Genomic DNA, 22,958 nt, shown 5'->3' with positions numbered 1-22,958 from the left:
AGACATGTGGCGGCGTGGTGGGCCGGGTCATTGGGCTCCCTAAAATATGGTCGAGCGCAATGATGGCTGGCTCATCCGTCATACTTGTGAACGAGTGCTGCTTGTAAGGACTGGTCTGCTCTTATCACTACGACTGATTTAATCTTATTGTGTTTTTATATTTGAGCCTAAATAAATTAGTGCTAGTTGGTAGTTTGTATTCACACGTTTCGACTTGTAAAATGTGAATTTACAAGGATTGTTTAAAAGAGCAACACACAAGTTTCTTGCTTATTCTTCTTGTGATGAGACAGATTTCCGAATAAGCGGTAGATTTAAAAAAATGTTGACTATTCAAAAGTGCTTAAATTAAGTTTATTTGAATAAATAATTTTCTATTCTATTCTACAAATGGCGGTCTTATCGTTTAAGAGATCTCTTTTAGAATAGAGTAGAATCTAATAACATAAGTATTACCTTGCCGTAACACAGTTTCAACTGGCAAGGGAGATATTTGCCTTACATATTATATTTAAAAACGAGCTGTACTCGCGACTTCGTCAGCGTGGAATTATTTAAAATAAAATATTTTTTCTAAAATAAAATAGTCTAAGTTACTTTTATTACATTAGCTACCTGCCAAGAAAAGTCACGTCAAAATCGGTCCAGCCATTTCAGAGATTAGCCGGAACAAACTGACATACAAAATTTGAAAAAAATGTTATTTTGGTGTATGTACCGTATTTATATTCATATGCGTGTAGTAAAAAATGGTTATTACAATATTACAAACATACACTCCAATTTTATTTAGGTATACGTATAGATTCTGTATACAGTCACTATTAAACATTATTAACATAAGTTATACATTCGTGTATACTTGATTAGTTTTTTTTAATTACGACCCATTTTTTATAATGGAATAGATGCACCCGCCTGTGTTACGAATTTACGCTGGCGGGGTACAAGAGGAAGAACATAAGATAGGGATGCAGTCAGGTCAGTTGGCTCGTCTTGACAAATGGGTATTTACCACGATGGGTTCCAGGGGAAAACGCGTTGAGGTCAACCTAACATGATACATTGCTAGCAATGTACCATGTATATATAAGGTGTACCATAAAAAATAAATATATATATAATATAAACCTTCCTCTAGAATCACCTTATCTATTAAAAATTCGCTTCAAAATCCGTTGCGTAGTTTTAAAGATTTAAGCATACATAGGGACAGACAGCGACAGCGACTTTGTTTTATACTATGTACTGACGATAAATAATCTATGTCTAATAATGCAAAATTGGGTTTTCTTCACATAGTTGCTAGAGAAAATACTATAATACTTGTTATAGCATGCAATTGCTATAACTAAGTATATTGCTTTATGTTAAGTCAATTTTAGACATGTATTTGTTTATAGCGCACGATAAAGAGATAAGGATACACCGCTCTACATTTTATCGCGAGCTATCGCAAACATAACATATAGCTAGTAATTTTGGCTCTATGTCTGTACATTTTTTGGTAAAAACAAGAATACATTGCGTATTCATGATTTTTATTTTTCAAAATGGAATGTAATGTTTCTTTTTTAAATTTTCTTTTTCGAATAATTATAGTTATTTGCGCTAGTAAGTCATTATTTATGTACTAAAATGACATAAAGCTGTAGTATGTAAAAATCGAAATTATATTATTATATATATATATCGGTCTCCAGCATTAACTCTAATTAAAAACGTAAAACGAGCAACCACTTGTTAAACATTTCAATGTTTTGAATATCTGGAATTTAACTAAAGTAAGTTAACTTTATGAACATTGTGTTCATTAATCAAAAGTTTGGCGCAGCGTCTCTCCGCCCTCTTGTCTGCGTCGTCCACCCACCCTCTCTCTGCCCTTTCTATGTTGTACGTACCTAGAATAGATCGATATATGTTTTAGGTCTTCCTTAATACCCCAGTAATAAATGGCAACACTGAAGCAAAAGGGTCAATATTTGACAAAAATGACAAATGGCTGAACTATCTGTCACTTTCGGTACGACTACAGGAATAAACAAGCGATAAACATAAATTATTATATTTATTTAATAATAATGGATATCATATGTAGATTATGTTGTTCCACAAAATTTGTAAATAATGATATTTTTGACGAACAGAACGCTTTATACTTGAAAATGTCGTTATATTTGCCGATTAAGGTATTGTTGACTGTAATAAATCACATTTTGTTATTTTAACCTATACACGACTGAATTGTAAAAAATTTACATTGTTTGCAGGTGTTAAAAAATGATCGACTGCCTCAGAAGATATGTGATAAGTGCAGTTGTAAAGTGAATGATATTTACCAATTCTGTAACGAAACTATTGAAGTTCAGAATCGGTAAGTATAATCGTATAATGTTTGGAATATTTGGTTTGGAGTTAAGTTTACTGATCTTCCAACATCTAGTTCAAAGAAGCTTATATATCTCTTATATATCTCTCTCAGCTAATGTCTTATATGGCGTAGATAAATAGATTTCATGAACTTTTAATCTCTCTGTAAATTGTGTATAATGAACTGTATCGGGTTACCACTGTTATTGAACAATAACACTATATATCTTGAAGAAAACACCTAGGTTGCTGTGGACAGATGGTTAAATACTGACTCACAATAACTTGTAAATCTGTGTTAATTATATCACTGGTAACAGACAATAATGTAGATCTATAATGAACTAAGCATGTGAATATGGAACAACAAACTGTATTTGACTGGATTCAGTTCAACATAACATTTGATGTTATTTATCCTTCATGTTATGATTGAAGGTTTATTTTATAGACAGTGGTGTATTTAGGTAACCAAGAGCCCTGGGGCAAATAAAAAAATGCTGAGCAGTGGGGCTCTACAATACAGTTTTATTAAATGGCATATATCACTATCCATCAAATTGACAACACTGCCAATGCACAGAAAGAATTTAGGGGAATTCTGAAGGTATAACTTTTGATTTCTCTCAATTGAGTTGCCATGATTAAAGTCGGGAGAAATTAACAAAATTTCAGTTCAATCGAGGTGTAGATATTATATGTATATTTTTTTAACATCTGAGTTTGGTTCAATGATATTTAAGAATATATTTTGACATTTATTTAATTTGTAAGTGATTAATTTCTCAGTCAATATGAAGTCAGCCTGGACATGTGAGGAGTATAAACTTAATAGTATTTTTAATAATTTCAGGTTACATGCAATGTTACCACAGCTGCTGCCACCCAACACACATAGCGAGAACTCAATTGACCTCACTTTAATAAAACACAACAGCGGCTCACCCCCTCCGCCCGCATACTGTGAACAGAGTACACAGACTGATGACAAGGATAATACAGACACAAATGCAGCTCCTGCAGTCGATCACACTGAGGGTATAGTCAAGGTGAAAGATGAACCAAAACCTCCCTCTCCATCGCCTGTTAAAATAGAAGATTTCAGTACAGAATCAGACAATTATAATGATATTTCCAATGAAGTGCCTGATGTAGCATCCGATAATAGCGATGATATGTCATTAATCAATTTAAAGAGAAAGAAAAAAGGTAAGAATTCTCAAATAAATGGTCAGGTTACAGAAAAAAAGGGGAGGAAAAAGAAACCTAAACAAAAAGATTGGGAGATGCTTATTAATGTGTTGCCTCAGGAGACTGCAGTAGCAGTGATGGATAAGAATAACGAGTCAATGAAATTAAATGTCAAGAAGGAAAATGAGGATGAGGACATCCAAGTTTCACTATTAGTGGAACGGGCATCTGCCGAATTGAAAGTTTACAATTGCTGCATATGCTTCTTGCAGTTTTACAGCCGAAGCGAAATGTTGCAACATTATAGGTAAATATAGAGATCTATTAGAATATATGTAAGTTAGACTATTTTTCCGATTTACCCTCATCTTGGCCATTGTTTATGTAGAGTAAAGTACATGTACCTATGAAATTAAAGCCAATATAATACAATAAAAAAGAAGAAATTTATTAAATTGAAAGTCCTAAAAGCAGAATAAAAATGTATTTTACAGGATGAGGATATTTTGGGGACCTATGAAATGTTTGTTTTTCAGTATTAATCTATACATCTCTATATATAAATAAAATGGAAGTGTCTGTTTGTAATATTGACCATTTTGACACATCATATGAATATAAATATGGTACATACACCAAAATAACATTTTTTACAATTTTTTCCTGTATTTCTGTCTGTCTATTCCGGCTAATCTCTGAAATGGTTGGACCTATTTTGACTGTTATTTTAGAAAAATTCCATTATTTTAGAAACAGAAACTTCATCTGCATGAAATTTAACTTTAAATTTCATGCAGATGAAGTCGCGGGTACGGCTAATCCATAATAATAGTTGTCACTGTCATTTGTTACTAACATTAAATAAGAAAAAGATTATTTGTAAATGAAAGAAATCACGATATTAAATTTTCAAATCATAGTTTTCTGTTTCTTGAAATAGTTTGCTCCTATTTACATCTAAGAATAGTTGGTATATATATAAATATATAAGTGTGTGGTTAAACGGTGGTCGGTTTGTGGCAGGCAGCACGTGACGGAGGCGGAGAGTTGGGCGGACGCTCCACCGGCGCCGCCGCCGCCCGACCAGGACCCGCTGCGGTGCGTGCGCTGCAGGAAGGTACACACCGACACTCACCGGTTATGGTTATTAATCTACCTACACGTGGAGAAGGCGACCGTTAGGAATTTCAACTGGACTAGTAACCCCATTGATGTCTGACATGGATTACTACCTTCTGTGCTGGTCGACCTCCACTCGGTTACCTTGGAAACCATCATGATTTTTCCAGGCCATCAATTTCAATAGCATGCATCAAATTCATCAAATATGACATACTAAATTTGACAGAAAACATCGTGTATAGAGAAAGATAGAAACTATATGTACTGATTTACTGAAGTACAGAATGAGAAACGTATGCGTGTGTGTGATGCTGCAGGTGCTATATACCGATATATCAAAGTAACGCCCGTAGTAGTACAGAATGAGAGCCGCGTGGGTGTGTGGTGCTGCAGGTGCTGGAGCGCGGCGAGTGGGCGGCGCACTGGCGGCGGCACTGGGAGCGCGACCGGCGCCCGTACCGCTGCGCCGTCTGCGAGAAGACCTTCCGCGACCCCCACCAGATACTCAAGCACGGTCAGTATATACTCGCACCTCTACCACACGTGTACAGCTGCCGGAGCGCGACCGGCGTAAAAAACTATCTATTCAAAAGAGCAACACACAAGTTTCTCACTCATTTTCTTGCGATGAATCTGCGTTCCGAATGAGTGGTAGAATCAAAATATGACTATTCAAAAGTGCTTGTATTGAGTTTATTTGAATAAAGATTATTTCTTTCTATATTTAGTACCAAAAAGATATCAAAACTATCAAAAAACTTTCCAATTCACCTGATGTTACTGGTCCTCATGGACGATAGTACATATCATCAGGCGTGTACCAATCTCAGATGTTCCTTATACTATAAAATATTTATGAAATTGTACAATTAATTGATACTAGTATAGCAATATATAAAAAGCATCATTTTATATTACTTACATAAGTCATCACCGTTTTTTTTATTAGGAATAAGAAATTGAGGTTTAATTTTTTCTAGAAACAAACATGTTATGTTATAGGTCTCACTCACAAGATGGGCGAAGATGGTGCGGACATTATACAGCCTCTCACTAAGAGATTCATCTGTGACCTGTGTCCGGAAGGTTTTGTATATATGAAGTAAGTATATGTAAATAATTAGGCCAAAACCAAACCAAAATGACTGTTAATTTATATTCGTGATTCCAGCGAAAAAAACTAAATGATTCGAGAGATGGCCATAGGTGGCAAGTTGGATTCATAATGTACAGCAAAATGAGCACGTCAAACGTTGCTTTCACTACAACATCGACAACCCACAATATCTCTGATTACGCCATCCGTGATAACACTCCGTATGTGACTGTACGTTTGTTTGTTTATATATTAGAGTTAAGAGAAATAATGTCACCATAATTACATGAGAATCGGCAAACGTAGCGTAGGACGCTCCGCAGGCAGGCCGAGCGTCCTACGCTAGGAGCGACGACATAGATAGGGTCGCGGGTAACCGGAAGAGGGAGGGTGTGGTGTTGTGTGCCGTAGACAGCTGCTGTCGCACCGCCTGCGCGCGCACCCGGAGGCGGCGGGGCGGGCGCTGTCGCTGCGGTGCCGGGAGTGCGCGCGTCAGTTCGCGCACCTCAACTCGCTGCGGCGCCACCAGCGCGCGCACTCCGGCGAGCGGAACTTCCTCTGCAACGTCTGCGGCAAGGCGCTCACCTCGCGCGAGCATCTCAAGTTCCACATCCGCATACACACCGGCTACAAGCCCAACGTCTGCAAGTCAGTACCCTGCTCCTGCCCCCCTCCCCCGCGCTCTCTCTCTCTATCTCTCTCTCTCTCTCTTTCATGGACTACCACTACCGTCGCCATTCCAGAGAACTAAGACGTTATCCATTTTATCCTGTAATTTCGAAAAGCCGATAGATTCCCCGTCTAATTCAAACGGGGATCGATATTACGACAGCCTGAGCCGAGATTCGAACCCCCTAGCGGTGCCCTCAGACTAAAGTCGTATCCGTCAGGCGGGAGTTATCCTTCAGCCGTTCCATAAGTCCTTCCTTTGGTTTAGAATGCCATCTGCACTCGCCCCCTATCGTCCGCTGAAGCTGTAAAGACCAACAACATTAGAGTAGTCCGAAAAAAGAGTAATCTTATATATAAAATTCTCGCATCACAATATTTGTTACCATACTCCTGCGAAACAGCTTGACCGATTTTTATTAAATTTTATATGCATATTCAGTAGGTCTAAGAATCGACTACTATCTATTTTTCATACCCCTAAATGATAAGGATCACCCCTAACATTTTATTTTTATTTTTCCATCAATTTTTTTTATTATTTTATAATGTGACATTAAAAAATACATACCTACCATTACATACTTTAATAGCAGTTTTAATTTATAAGGCAAAATATTTACGGGGTCAGTTAGTAGTAAATTAATTAATTAAAAAAAATTACCATTAATGTATAGTTTTTTTTCTGTTGACCGTGAATATACATTTCATAGTAAGATGCACCTTTACTTCAATAAAAATTATTTAAATTATTTCTATATTGCTATGTAAGCTATGTAAGAGAGCAGTGGAAGAGAATGACATACTGCGCCAACCCCAAATAATGGGATAATAATAATAATAATAATCTCAGGACAATTCACACAGCGCCATCTAGACCCAAGTTAAGCTAGCTAAAGCTTGTGTTATGGGTACTAGATAACTGATACAAATACATAGACATACATATTATATATAGAAAACGACCGATACAAACAATCATACTCAAATACAAATGTTTGTACCGTGCGATAAAAAGGCCGCTGGACCACCGAGGCAATGAAGGCATTGATGATGATGATTGCTATGTAAGCTATAGTAAAACCAATGTATGTGTGCAGGACGTGCGGCAAGGGATTCGTGAAGAAGTGCAACCTGACGCTGCACGAGCGCGTCCACTCGGGGGAGAAGCCGCACGTGTGCTCGCACTGCGGCAAGGCCTTCAGCCAGCGCTCCACGCTCGTCATACACGAACGGTACGTTATGTACATGTATTCACTCGCACGTCAAATTAAAAAATCGTTTAATCGTGAAACGTGTAGGACATTTTAGCCACTTATGAACGTATTTTTTTTTATATTATAATTTTTCCCTACCGTCCAGTTCAGTATATAGATCCAATTGAGAAGAACTGGCAAGAAACTCAATTTAATATATTTTTCTTTAAAAGCCAGTTTATTTACAATGTATATTTATATAGGTGTTTGTGACGATATTACACTTCCACCATACATTTTTTTTATGTTTGGGTGGGTGGTGTAATGTGTTTACGCTCGGTCTTACCGCATCTATAAATGAAATTAAATGACCTAGGATGCAGTGCTCTTACCCAGAAGAAATCTATTCATGATAGACTTGAAGAATCCAGAGTTGTATTTCTCTGGGAACACGAAATCTGGGAGTGTGTTCCACTCATGAGTATGATTGTTTGTATTGATCTGGGGTGTTTTCCATGTATAACATAACACCCCTACATAATTCACACAGCAACATCTAGTCCGAAGCTAAGCAGAGCTCGTGTTATTAGTACTAGACAACTAATATTATTACATAGATATTTTTTAAATACCTACTTAATAAATCTACATAGAAAAGACGCGGTGTACAGGACTCCTTACATTTGGGCCGCTGGCTGGTACGACTATTACTTATTTTTAAATATTTATATTTTATATCGGTTGCTATGGTTTTGTTATTGATTCCCTTTTTACTATTCCTTGTATTGCTCTTGCTTTCATATAGTTTGTTACGACATATATTTTTATAATATACTATCCTTTTACATATTGCATCTTTAATTACCACCATCGTTGGCTGCACCGACCCCAGCGCCCTATATACAGTCCCACACACGCGGAACAATGCAAACAAACATACTCATGAATGTAAATTGTTTGTACGGTACAAGGAATCGACCCTTGATAATACCGAATTGAATCTGCTAAACCGCTAGACTATCGAGACCGTGGACGTCTATGTATATTTTGTATGTATTAAAAAAAAAGTATTTCTATCAATTATTCAATACCCATAAAACAACTTTTACTTACCTTGGGCCTACATGGCGCTGTGTGAATTCTCCAGTTATTATTTGTGGCTTAAAGTGATATTTAGCTTCAAAACTACTATGAAATTATGCATGTTACTTATGTGTCTATCTATACACACAAATTTGTTATTATTTCAATTTATACCAAAAACTTTGTGTAGATATTTACGTATACTAACGTATTTGTAATAACGTACAATAAAATTAGTAAATCGAAACATTCAATAGATTTATCAAAATATTTAATACGAATATTTATTATTTTTTAATGATACTGATTTTGGTTATCACTAGACTGGTTAGTAACCTTTGTTTACCTTTTATGTTAGTCCTAATGGAACGGAGTATTCCTCATTTCGATTACCAGATTAATAATTAATTATAGTATGAATAAATGATTTAATTATGTGTAATATTATTGGGTATGATATAATAACGATTTATACATTGTTAGCAATGAGATTTTCAAATCCCATTCAAAATAATTCCAAATATCTTTATTTATATTTACCTTCCTCTCTGCTCGGCTTACTCTATTATTACAATATATATAAAAGCATTATGTTGTTTTATTTTAATTTTTTTTTTAATCTTTATTCATGTAGGTACTATTACAGACTCTTATGATAAGTCAAATCTACTGTCAGTTCGGAATGATTTCGAGATGAGAAGAACTGACAAGAAACTCAGCTCGTATTCTTGTCAAATTAATATTATACATGTTTACAGATTTACAGATTATAATATTACAGATTAATTTTTAAATTAAAACTTGGGAGAATAGAGTGACCATTCTTAACAGTTCCTGTGTGTGTGTGTGTGTGTGTGTGTCAGGTACCACAGCGGCGCGCGTCCGTACGTGTGCGGTCTGTGCGGACGCGGGTTCGTGGCCAAAGGACTGCTCTCCATGCACCTCAAGACCACCTGCATCTAGCACGCGGCCCGACGCGCACAGGTGACGTACCTTATCACCACCTAACTACACTAGGGTGACCTCCACGGGGTTCCCCTTGGAAACCAGCGTGATAAATTCATGGTGAATTTACCACGATGAGCTAAATCACCTGACCTCATCTTCATATTAGTGTATTTACCTCGGTTAACTAACCGGACCTTATGCTCATCTTATCATCCACCACTGGTGCCAGCGTAAACCGTTAGCGCGGCGGGTGCACCATTCCATTATTATCCATAAGACCTCATGGTCTAGCGGTTTAGCAACCCGCTTAGCTATCGATGGTTGCAGCTCTATTCCTTATACGATAAACCAGTCCTGGATTTATATATATAGGCCATATAGGCCGCAGCCTAGGGTCGGCAGATTCAATGGAATTAGAGAAAATTATTATTTTAGAAAGGTATACATGGAGAGGCGGTAATAACGTGGCCTACACTCATCTATACATATAAATAAAATTGGTGTGTCTGTTTGTGATATTGAAATTACCGTTTCTTACTACATGCATATTTATAAATACGGTACATACACCAAAATAACATTTTTTATAATTTTTGTCTGTCTGTCTGTTTGTTCCGGCTAATCTCTGAAACGGCTGGACCGATTTTGACGGGACTTTTTTGGTAGCTGATGTAATAAGGAGTAACTTAGTCTACTTTTATTTTAGAAAGTTTCCGGAACAGCCAGTATGAAATAAAATCTTATGTATATTATGTTATGTTTGCAGATAGCCCGCAACGACGGCTACCGTTTGTTACGCCCACACACACAGACTGAACTAGTTACGTGATATATACACTCGTGTGTCCTCACAAATTGACAAATGTGATATAATGATAGATACTAATAATGCGGACGGAGCCAGAACATCTACCTAGTGTAGTGTACACCGTGGTTACTGAACCGTTTCACTAATAATGACATCTGTACAACTATAATGGTACTAAGAGGCATCTTACACTATCATATGCAATGTCCGATTGATATTGTAAAAAATTTGTTTTACTTATGTCAATACTACTAGTTTAAATATTTTTATGACTTCTGAATGTAATTGAAACAATTGTCAACGTATAATGATGGAAACATAGTAAGTTTATTAATTTTCCGTATGTCATATATGTAGTTTTAAAATGGATATCTGATAAAAGATACGAAATTATGCTCCGTAATTAAAAAATAAAACTATCAGACTAAGGTTCTTGAATAAAATAATATTGCGACTATAAATTGAGATGTAAGCTATCCTATCTTTCAAGTTGGATCAAATTGCACACAATGTGCTAATCAAATTTGCAGTCGGTTCAGTAATTTAGGAGTACATCGCGGACAGAAAACATGACACGTAATTTTTATATATAAAGATAAACAAAATTACACTGCTTTTATTGCTTTAACTGAGCAGTTTCATTGTTGTATTTTTAAAATTATAGGTAGGTTTTAATGAGATCAATTTTTTAAATGCAGATGTATTAAGATGATAGTGTAATGTGTCCTTAAGTTGTCGCCGTCTTGGGTACAAGTTTTGACTATTGTATTGTGCCTTATATTCATAAAATCAGTAAATTTAAGGTCACTAAAATGTCCAGACTTGTGGCGGCGTGGTGGGCCGGGTCATTGGGTTCCCTAAAATATGGTCGAGCGCAGTGATGGCTGGGTCATCCGTCATACTGGTGAACGGGTGCTGCTTGTAGGGACTGATCTGCTCTAATCATTATTACTGATTTCCTCTTATTAATTGTTTAACCAATTGTTGTGTATTCAATATTATTTCTATTTGATTATTTAATTGAATTAGTGCTAATCGGTGGTTTGTATTCACACACTTCAACTGAAATTGTAAAGTAAGAATAAAATTATCTAAAAGAGCAGCACACAAGTTTCTTGCTCGTTCTCCTTGTGATGAGACAGCTTTCCGAATGAGCGGTAGATTAAAAAAAATGTGATGACTATTCAAAAGTTCTTCAATGTAAGTTTATTTGTATAAATTATTTTCTATTCTATTCTATTCTATTCTAATGTGTCTCACGAGAATCTGATCCTAGGCCGCAGTTCGCCAGCCGGGACTTCAACCAATCACAATTCAACCCTCTCACGCACTTACACCAATCGACATCGCGCCTTAAAGTTTGAATGCCGATCCGAACAAAGTTATAATCTCGGTCATGACCGAGAATCTCGGCTACAATTAGCCGAGAACCGAGATAAGTTGGATTTGTAGCCGAGAATGCCGAGACCGAGATCTCGGTCGAGCCTTAGTAAATATATTTATTGATTTTATGAATATAAGGCACAAATAAAAAGCGTCAAGTTACTGTTACATAACCACGCTTTAGGGGTCGTCCATTAATCACGTGATCTTTTCTTAGCATTTTTTAACCCCCTACCCCTTGGTGAGACGCAGTGAGGTTAAGGACAATCCCCCCATCCCCCAACATCACGTGTATTTTTAGTGCCAGCAAAGAATCTTAATTTTTTTTTAATGTTATCCTTGAATACAGGTATAAACTGTAATTCTATTTTATTATGAAGTTAAGGTGGTCCTTAACTTCATAATAAAATAGAATTATGAATGATAAAAATGTCTAGACTAGCTTGCAGGTTGTTTTTGATTGAATAGAAAAAATAAATACAAGTGATATCTTACTACACTCCCAAGGGGGAGGCCCTTGTGATATTTTCGTGATTTTTGTCACCCCCTTTCAACCCACATGATTAATGGACAATCCCTTACTGTTATCATTCATAATAAATACGTAATGTTGATTAAAGATATTGTACAACCCTCTGGACTCTACTACAGCGTCCTCTGGTGATAATAAATAAAACAACGAGCGATGATGGATTGTTGAACTAAAAAAGGGGTTTATTTTACAAAATGGCGTACATATATACACAGTAATAGAACGAAACCATATCGCCGTCTACTTTTAACACAGCGCCATCTAGTATGTACCTCGAGTACTAAAGTTTTTATATAAATTAACAAACTTATACAGATATGTAGGGGATCAAATTGAACAGACTTATACAAAGCAAGAAAAGTTTAGGCGAGTGTGTCCACGCTATGTAGTGTTCGATCTGTCCCTGGGGAATGAAATTTGTTGTAGTTTTTTTTATTTCTGTATAGGTAAACCGAAAAAGACCAGTGGGCTAATTATGTAACTTCGTTTGCAACGATTTTCGTATGTAACGTAGTCAAAATGACGTCATCTGTCAATAATGCGATTATATTGACCCCATTTGACGCCGTCAACTAGCATTGCAACGTAAACGCAACTTTACATATCGATAAAAATTATTGCTACAGGTACACGGAGAAAATATATTCGGGGAAGTATTGATGATACAATGAATGCATAAACAAGAATGTAAAATTAAAAAAACTAACTTCAAATACAAATCATTACATAGTATAAAACAAAGTCGCTGTCGCTGTCTGTCCGTCCCAATGTATGCTTAAATCTTTAAAACTACGCAATGGATTTTGAAGCGGTTTTTTAAATAGATAGAGTGATTCAAGAGGGAGGTTTACATGTATGTATGTATAATACATGTTCACACCCGTGCGAAGCCAGGGCTAGTTTTTTTATAAAACATAAAATATAATATCAACATTTTGCTATAGAGTATAATCATCATATTGATTCATTTCTATTGCAATGATCTCCGATATAGTGGATTCAATGCGAGCGAAGCCCCCGGTAAAAGCTAGTATAAAATAATTGTATTAAAATAACAAAATGTTTAGACTATTGCTCGTTATATGCACGGAATATAATACATTTTTATACACAATTGATCTCTCCGGGGTTATCTTATAGACATGTTGTTTTTAAATGATATTTTGTTAAATTCACTACGCGTTGACTGGACACAGATAACGTTCACGTAAGAGTGCTCATTGCCGACCTGCATTATCTGGCAATTAATAAAAATTAAAAAAATAATATGCCCAAAAATTATATAAAAAAGTACTACTACTTCAGTCCGAAGGCACTTGTAATACTGTCAAATTAAATAGAAAAAGATATTTACGCTGAAAATACTAGATGAATAAAAATAAAAAAAAAATTACCAAAAAATATTTCAAAAAGTAGTACAGTCCGTAGCCACTTGTAATACTGTCAAATTAAATAGAATAAAACGTTTACTTTGGAAATTCTAGATGAATAAAAATAAAAAAAAATCATCCTCGGCTTCCTCCTTATCCCATTTATTTGTGGTCTGCAAAATATGTTTCTCTCTTCCATTCATCTCTGTTCTCAGTCATCTTGTTATTTACTCCCTTTCTCACCATATCATCTTTCACACAGTCCATCCATCTCTTGTTCGGTCTTCCTCTACCCTTATAACCATTCACATTCATATGTAACACCGTCCTTAGGATATGATCTTCATTCCTACGCATTACATGCCCATATCATAATAAAAAAAATATATAGGCCTATATATTTACTACTAAATATATATACTATATTTACTATCAAATACAATAGAAAAAGATGTTTTTCGTTGGAAATTCTAGAAGAGAACGGAATAAATCTTTATTGCTGTCTGGGTTAATTAATTACTATTAAAACTGGTTTTCTACAATAATAATAATCTCAGGACATCTCACACAGCGCCATCTAGACCCAAGTTAAGCTAGCTAAAGCTTGTGTTATGGGTACTAGACAACTGATACAAATACATATTGTTTTCGTAAATATATGCATATCATAGATAGAAAACACCCAGACCGATACAAACAAACTTATGAATATCTAATCTAATAATCGTGCGAGTAATCGAATCCGCGACCATCGGACGTAAATCGGTGTGCTAAAGCTACACCACCGAGGTCGTCAAAATTATATTATTCGTGTTGAGACCAAGTTAATAATAAAAATAACTAGCTAGAAGCCAGGTGGGTACCCGGCTTCGCACGGGTTTACATTTTATTTATTTATTTATTTAACTTTAATGCACACAATAAAATATATAGTACAGTACATTTGGCGGACTTAACACCATGCGGCATTTTCTACCAGTCAACCATAGGTGGTGCAGAGAATACATGTATTATACATATAAACCATCCTCTTGAATCACTCTATCTATTAAAAAAACCTCTTCAAAATCACTTGAGTAGTTTTAAAGATTTAATTATACATAGGGACAGACAGACGACAGCGACTTTATTTTATACTATGTAATGTTGTATATTAAACACGAAAGTTTAAACATAAGTAACTCTACAATAAGGTCCAACTGATGCCCACCAGAAGGTGATAATTGTACTAAATTCATTACAGTAATAATTTCTATCCTTACAGAAAGATCTAGAAGGATGGATCGCATGTCCTTGGACGGGAGGCGACATTTGAATGTAATATGTATAGAGTATATTTAGTATTATTTGGACTTGTTCGTAGCAAACGTGTATGTATATACAAAGTGCCTCCACATGTGATAGATACGTTTTAATTTATTTGTCCTATTAATTGTGACCGCGTCCGCGCCGCATATGATTTTAAACTGTATAATAAACGTATTAGTGTATATAATGTAATGGAATGTTTACTTTTGTGACACGGTTCAATAATATTGACAATTTTACTGGATGTTTCATTTATTGTGCTCCCCTCCACAGTTCCCGTCTTCATCTTGTATACAGCATCTCTGCAACTTAAGATCAACTCAAGATCATTTTTCATTAAAGATGTGACTGCCACTTATGATAGTAAAAATAATATCACTATCCGAAATGGTAGGGCCATTTCGGATAGTTACTTCAGTTGAGAACTGGTGACATGAACTCGTAGTTTAAAATGTAAAATAAATTTAATATTATTATTATTATTTATTTATTTTAGACAACTAGGTCCATATAAATACCTTATAGACTAACATATATATGTAATAATATTTTAAAACATATATTGAATTGTCTCTATGGTCACGGCACGGAAGACGGCAATCTGCCACGGTAGCGCAGGTACACCACACCCTACGCCCAGTAGTCCTCCTTCATGAAGGTGGGCAGCATAGTGGTAGGGACCCGGACCACAAACGCCTTGAAACTCGCGTTGTGACTGGACTCCAGCTGCCTCACCCTCAATGTCAGGTTATTCTTGGTCCCTATTATAATAAATTAGCTGTGCCCGCGACTTCTTTCGCAAGGAATTTCATCCCCTATGTTATTTCACCCCCTTAAGGGTAAAATTCGTACAAACTTTGAATGTCATATAAAATATAAGTTTCAAGCTTCTAGCTTTAAAAATAACGATACTTCCATAGAACGTTGCATCTCTCCTTTCAACCCCTTACAACCCTTTCTTCGCATTAAACAGTAGCCTATGTCCTTTCTCAGGGTCTAGATTATCTGTATACCAAATTTTATTTAAATCGGTGCAGTAGTTTCGGCGTGAAAGCGAGACAGACAGAGTTACTTTCGCATATATAATATTAGTAAGGATCTCGCACAAGCTGATATCAAAATGCATATGTTCATTATAGCTGAATGGTAATATCATTGCTATTATATGATCAACAATGTCCTGCTCCTTAGTGGCGTAATGTAGAAAATATATTTTACTATGCAAGTAATTTTTTATAGGAGTGAGGTGTACCAGCGAGTCTCTACAATCTTCTATAAGATCTTGGCCTGTCTATAACTGCAGCAAATTCTATACTAGAATGTTTATCTAGAGCTGCACTAGCATGCTCCCTGACTTGTCTGGTCAGGGTAAGAAACACGAGCGGTGAAGGTGAGTGTTGACGTATGTCGGTAAGGGGCCTCTTAGACCGGACCACCCGGGTCACAAATCCCGGAACTGCATGGAGTTTCCCTTCTGCCACAGGATGGACCCGGACACCATGAATCCATGGCATGCTAAGAACTGGCGGCAAGGCGATTGTTAGTAATGTGGTCTAATAACCTCATTGCTATCAATGTACCATATCAGGTTGATCTCCACGTGGTTCACCCTGGAAACCATCATGATAAATTTTCAAATTCACCACGATGTCTAACTGACCTGATCTCATGCTCATCTTATCATCCTCCACTGGTGCCACGCCAGCGTAAACCGTTAGCGCAGACCGGTGCGCCATTCCATGAATTCATAAAAAAAAAAAGCTAAGAAGTTTCTATCTATTTTTAATCTTGCTGTTACTGACCAGTAGTTGTGGTCATAGACCCACATGTAAAAGTACTGAAATGAACGATGGTGAATTAAAATACATGTATTATATTATTACTGTGTACACTAATAAGGCTTATATGCGAATGTGTCCACATTTCAACCATATTTGAATCCAAAATGACGTGGAATGGCAGTAATTGGTACGGCGCCCTCAAGGTATACACTTGAAAATGATGCAGTAACCACTTCCAATAATTTGTAGGCTTGCAAAAATCGGGAGTTCGAATCTGACCGAAAAAGATATCAAACTGATTCCGGTGACAAAATACGCTGGTGGCGCATCAATGAATGATTTTAAAACGAGCGTGAAGTCAGCACAGGATATCGTGGCAAAAACATTCAAAATTAACCACTATAGTTTCAAAGGGGGTTCACCTTTGAAACTAGGCGTGGAGGTCGACCTGATTGGGGATATTTCTAGCGACGAGGTAATAGGCAATCACCCGGGGGCTCGCGTAACAACCAAAGCAAACTTTAAACAACCACTGTGTCAGTGGTTGTTTAAAGTTTGCTTTGGTTGACATTTTGCCTAGGGGCAAGTTGCAAAAACTTCCAGATATAAGCATTTTAACGCAAATTAACAAAATTACCAACACTATTTTTCTATTTGACTATTTCAAAGTCAATACAGTGAAAAAAATAACAAATAACATCTTTTATATATTTATATTTTTGTAAAATTAGCTTTAAATATTTTTAGCTAATATATTTTTAATTTAGTTAAGAAATTTTTCAAAAAACAACAACTTACAATACAATTTTTAAAATGGAATTTGAGTTTTTGCATTTAGACTACTGTTGCAAACTAGGGCACCGCAGGTCTAACTTTAGACCATAGACGAATCACGGTTTAGACACACAGTTTACTTCGTTTTGTAATAAGGAATACTTTGGTCAATGGTTTATTAATAGTGCTTAACCAGGTTTATCTTTTTGTAATAAGACAGTAGAGTACGAGGGCATTTCTCTTGCGACTATTAAATTAACTGCGGCGTCCGTCTGTGTCGCAGTTTAACAGCTGGTTGAAACAAACGTGTGACCTGCCTTCAGTATAACCCTGCCAAAATGAGACTGCATCAATTGCGAACAAACTATATGTAGTGGAGGTGTATTTGAACAGTTGATTGGCGTTGACGAGCGAGGTCGAATGTTAGTCAAATATCTAACAGAGAGACGGTAGTGTGGTGTCGCGAGCGGAGTCACTTGTACGTACGTTCCGTTTTGTTTGTGGGGTGCGGTGCTCGGTTTCGGATCCCGATCATTTATATAGAGTCAACCTTGACGTTGTTTTGACGCGTTTGTGTCCAAACACAATGTAAGTAAATATTTGTTCAACTTAATAGTAAAGAAAATAATAATATTGTGATATTTAATTAATTAAAGTAGTTTTACATATGTAAACATTAATATAGTACTTAAATGATTTTAGTAGTAACTTCATCGTCTATACATATATATTTTCTTTTAAAAATTTATTATTTTTAATATTAAGATATCTATAACATAGTAGTGCTCGTGTAAAAACGAGTATGTACAACGCATGTTCGTTATAGGTACAACGCGATGTAAATTAACATGAGTGTAAACAGATCGACAGTAAATTCTACTAATATCTACATAAAATTATTATTTATTATTTACAATGGATATAAAAATAATAAACAAAACTGAATTAAATAACCTTACCTACAGCTGATCAGAATCCTTTGCACAGAACAGAAGATTTTTATGTATGTACATACGTATTATTTTGGTTATCACTTTAAATTAGGCGGGAGGAGAGCGTGATTGGCATTTGTTATTTTTATTAATTTTAATTTATTTTCAAAACAAAAAAAAAGTAAGAAAGAAAGAAATAATCTTTATTCAAATAAACTCATTACAAGCACTTTTGAATAGTCATATTTTGATTCTACCACTCATTCGGAACGCAGATTCATCACAAGAAGAATGAGCAGGAAACTTGTGTGTTAGTCTTACAAATTAATCGGTATTATTGTTTAACCTGTGTATTCTTAATCATTACATTGTATAAAACAAAGTCGCTGTCCACCCATATGTATGCTTAAATCTTTAAAACTACGCAACGGATTTTGAAGCGGTTTTTAATAGATAGAGTGATTCAAGAGGAATGTTTATCTGTATAATACATATACCCGGCCAAAGCCGGGGCGAGTTGCTAGTTATATTATAAAAGCGAAAGTTTGATAGTATAGATGGATGTTTGTTGCTCTTTCACTCAAAACTACTGAACAGATTGTTATGAAACTTTACAGTAATATAGACACCGCGGGCATAGCTAAAGTGCCTAAATAAGCAATTACCTACGCAGGTCATGAATGTAATAGACACCTCTGTCCAGGAAAAGAATACAAAACATCGTACAAACAGCATTTGGACCATTACGTTTTGAGTATGTGTTGTGAACAGGTAAATTACAGTATAATGCTATACAGATTATGTAGATAACGTATTATGTCAGGATATTCATCATTAGAATTTAATGACGGCTGACAGTGATCATCATTATTATTATTATTATTAGGGTTATTACGATATAATAATATTTTAAGACAATTCACACAGCGCCATCTAGTCCCAAGCTAAGTAGAGCTTGTGTTATGGATACTAGACAACTGATATAAATACATGGATACATTTTTTTTTGTAAATAAATACATATTATACATAGAAAACACCCAGATCGATACAAACAATCATACTCATGAATACAAAATATTTGTACCGTGCGAGGAATCGAACCCACGACCATCGGGTAGTAAAGCAGTGTGCTAAACCACTAGACCACTGAGGCTGTCAAATATGTGCCTACACTTGTAATATTTCTGTTGACACTTGAAAACCTTTCATTAGTTTACGTCGCCACTAACATAGAATAGAATAGAATAGAATAGAAGCGTAGATTTAAGTTAAGTGTAAAATCAGTCTACGTCCCGACCACGCGACGACTGTACGCGTTATAAATAAGCCTTGTAGGATACTACCAATAAACTTAATAATGTACAATAAATGGTACAATTATTTCACCTGTATACTCACTACTGTATACATACTACAATAAATAATATATTATGTAGCGACACCTCATCACAACATATATAACGCTACAGTGATGAGGATAACCACCGCGCCACAGATATATACTCTAAGTATAATATGTATTTATTTAAAAAAACTGCATCCATATATCTATAACAGTTGTCTAGTACCCATAACACAAGCTCTGCTTAGCTTGGGACTAGATGGCGCTGTGTGAATTGTCTTGAGATTATTATTATTATTATATTACAATTTTCATGTATTGAGGATCATTACATAGTATAAAACAAAGTCGCTGTCGCTGTCTGTCCGTCCGTAAGTATGTTTATTATTTTGAAGTAATTTAGCAGGCAATTTTATTCTATATTTATACACACTATTAATATTTATATATTTATTTATATTTCCAAATTATGAAACTTATCAGAGACGAATTTTACTTATTAAAAAAACCAGACAGCAACCAGAGAGCATCACTCTACATTCTACATATATCAAACATAGACTAATAAAGTTGCCATATAAATAAATGTGTGGATTGCTTTCTCAGCAATGTTTAAAACTACGCAATGGATTTTGAGGCTTTTTTTTAATAGATAGAGTGATTCAAGAGGAATGTTTATATGTACACCCGGGCGAAACCGGGGAGAGTAGCTAGTCATGGTATATAACAAAGTCGCTGTCGCTGTCTGTCCGTCTCTATGTATGCTTAAATCTTTACAACTACACAACGGATTTTGAAACGGTTTTTTTAATAGATAGAGTGATTCAAGAGGAAGGTTTATATGTATAATAGATGTACACCCGGGCGAAGCCGGGCGGGGTAGCTAGTATACAATAATTTGTACGCTTGCGGAGTACCTGTAGAAGATGAGGTAATTAGGATGCAGAATAAGTAATAATAATAATAAAAATCTCAGGACAGTACACACAGCGTCATCTTGACCCAAGTTAAGATAGCTAAAGCTTGTGTTACTGGTACTAGATAACTGACATACAAACAAACACATGATACATTTTTTATTGCAAATACATACATAATATACACAAACAACACATCCAAAACGATAAAAAATTTATAGTGAATACAAATGGTCGTACAGTTCCCCCTCCGATCGATCCCCCGTCCAATTCAAACGGGGATCGAAATCGACGGCCTGAGCCAAGGTTCGAACCCCTAGCGGTGCCCTCAGACTAAAGTCGTATCCTTCAGGCAGGAGTTGGCCTTCAGCCGCTCCATAAGTCCTTCCTTTGGTTTGGAGTGCCATCTGCACTCGCCCCCTAACATCCGGAGAAGCTGAAAAGGCCAGCTGCGGCCAACTGCATTAGAGTAGTCCTCAAAAAAAAAAAGGTTGTACTGTGTGAGGAATCGAACCCCCAACCCTCGGAAGTAAGACGATGCGCTAACCGCTAGACCACCGAGGTCTCCTAATTTCTAATTCATGTGTAATAATTCACGATGTTAATTTATTTATATGTTACTTGAATATTTTTCCACGAGTCGTAAGTGGCAGGTGTCTGCAACTGTTGTTATCAACGAAGGTCTCAGCCCAACAACAATTACTTATGTAATGTTATCAGTAGGTATCTGTTACGTACGTACCTACACTGTTATGTAGTCTGTACTATTACTAGATAACTATTTATATTTATTGTTTGATAACATTCAATCCACGACTTAAGGCTGCACGTCCCCGATCACTCTCCGCACAAAACGTGGTACTATGAAGTTTATCTATATGTACAGATGTACACATCTCTACATATAAATAAAATTGGAGTGACTGTTTGTAATATTGAAATTACTGTTTTTTACTACATGCATATGAATATAAATACGGTACATACACCAAAATAACATTTTTTTACAATTTTTATTTTGTCTGGACCGATTTTGCCAGGCAGGCTATATTTGGCAGGTAGCTGATGTAATAAGGAATAACTTAGGCTAGTTTTATTTTGGAATAATATAATATGTTGCAAAATTCCTCACGGCCGAAGTCGCGGGTACAGCTAATCTATAAATAAATTAAAAACTTATGACATATTACCACAGATAACATAATATTCTTAGCAATCGTGCATTCCATTAGTTGTACAGTCAGGGGATTTCAAATTTCAACACACATTTTAGAAAAATAAAGTTAAATTCCACGCGGACGCAGCCGTTGGTACAACTAGTCTACAATAAATTATTAAACACTATGACATTTTGTCTACATGATAAGGCAATATCGACGTTTTGCATTATTCAGAGTTTCTTTAAAGTTTGTTTTAGAAATATACGTAACTCAAAATAACTTCTCAAAATGTACCTTCAGCTCATTCGTGTGAATAATCCAAAATATTGATTTTCACCAAAAAAAAAGTACATTTAGTTCATTCGTATTCAATCCAAGACAATATAAGAATATGAAACAATATACAAAACATTGGAATTATACTGAATTTTTAGAATAACAATTAAAAAAAAAACTTTATATTTATTGTAATAACAGTGTAAGCCGAATAGAGCGAAAGGTAAATATTTATGCTAAATTTTCTATTGAAAGTATTACTATCGCGTTTGGTGAGGAGAGACACAAGGTCTCTGAATAGAGATAGAAGGAATACTGTATAATATCTCCTCCGATCGATCCCCCGTCCAATTCAAACAAGGATCGAAATTATGACGGCCTGACTAGAGCTTCGAACCCCTAGCGGTGCCCTCAGACTAAAGTCATATCCGTCAGGTGGAAGTTGACCTTCAGCCGCTCTATTCAGTCCTTCATTTAGTTTGGAGTGCCATCTACACACGTCCCCTATCGTCCGTTGAAGCTGTAAAGGCCAACTGCGGGTTTTAGAGTAATCTGAAAAAAAAAATGAATATCTACATCGTGATAGTATTGAGTGGACACACTCCTCTTAAGGGCTCTAATTAGACTTAGGCCTTCTGATGTTTGTCGCGTGTTGATGACACTAGTTTCCTGAATTCAATAAAGGGCAAACGCAGAA

General features: G+C 35.8%; 2 protein-coding genes across 2 annotated transcripts in view; both read left to right on the top strand.

Annotated features, from left to right (window-relative positions):
- Positions 1-2,023: 2,023 nt before the first annotated feature.
- LOC131842516 (zinc finger protein 570-like) lies at positions 2,024-11,381 on the top strand. The gene is made up of 10 exons (XM_059191069.1): positions 2,024-2,189; positions 2,271-2,374; positions 3,224-3,868; positions 4,585-4,678; positions 5,077-5,197; positions 5,686-5,785; positions 6,191-6,427; positions 7,549-7,683; positions 9,591-9,711; positions 10,442-11,381. The coding sequence occupies exons 1-9, from the start codon at positions 2,082-2,084 to the stop codon at positions 9,688-9,690; spliced, it is 1,644 nt and encodes a 547-aa protein (XP_059047052.1). The 5' UTR covers positions 2,024-2,081; the 3' UTR covers positions 9,691-9,711; positions 10,442-11,381.
- A 6,717-nt stretch (positions 11,382-18,098) lies between these two features.
- LOC131842587 (hexokinase-2-like) overlaps positions 18,099-22,958 on the top strand; it is a 32,615-nt gene continuing 27,755 nt past the window's right edge. The window contains exon 1 of the mRNA XM_059191164.1: positions 18,099-18,219. The gene's annotated coding sequence lies outside the window, so the exon portion shown is untranslated. The remainder of the gene's footprint in view (positions 18,220-22,958) is intronic.

Source organism: Achroia grisella, unplaced genomic scaffold (genome assembly GCF_030625045.1).
Source record: "Achroia grisella isolate CSIRO2021 unplaced genomic scaffold, CSIRO_AGI_Agris_v1 utg241, whole genome shotgun sequence".
In the NCBI taxonomy this organism is placed as follows: domain Eukaryota; kingdom Metazoa; phylum Arthropoda; class Insecta; order Lepidoptera; family Pyralidae; genus Achroia; species Achroia grisella.
This window is presented reverse-complemented; position numbering and strand designations above follow the sequence as displayed.

Excerpts from the sequence above, each read along its gene's own strand:
- LOC131842516 (XM_059191069.1), top strand. The coding sequence starts at position 2,082 with ATGGATATCATATGTAGATTATGTTGTTCCACAAAATTTGTAAATAAT. Across the intron at positions 5,198-5,685 it reads CCACCAGATACTCAAGCACG|GTCTCACTCACAAGATGGGC; the intron begins GTCAGTATATAC and ends GTTATGTTATAG. Across the intron at positions 7,684-9,590 it reads ACGCTCGTCATACACGAACG|GTACCACAGCGGCGCGCGTC; the intron begins GTACGTTATGTA and ends TGTGTGTGTCAG.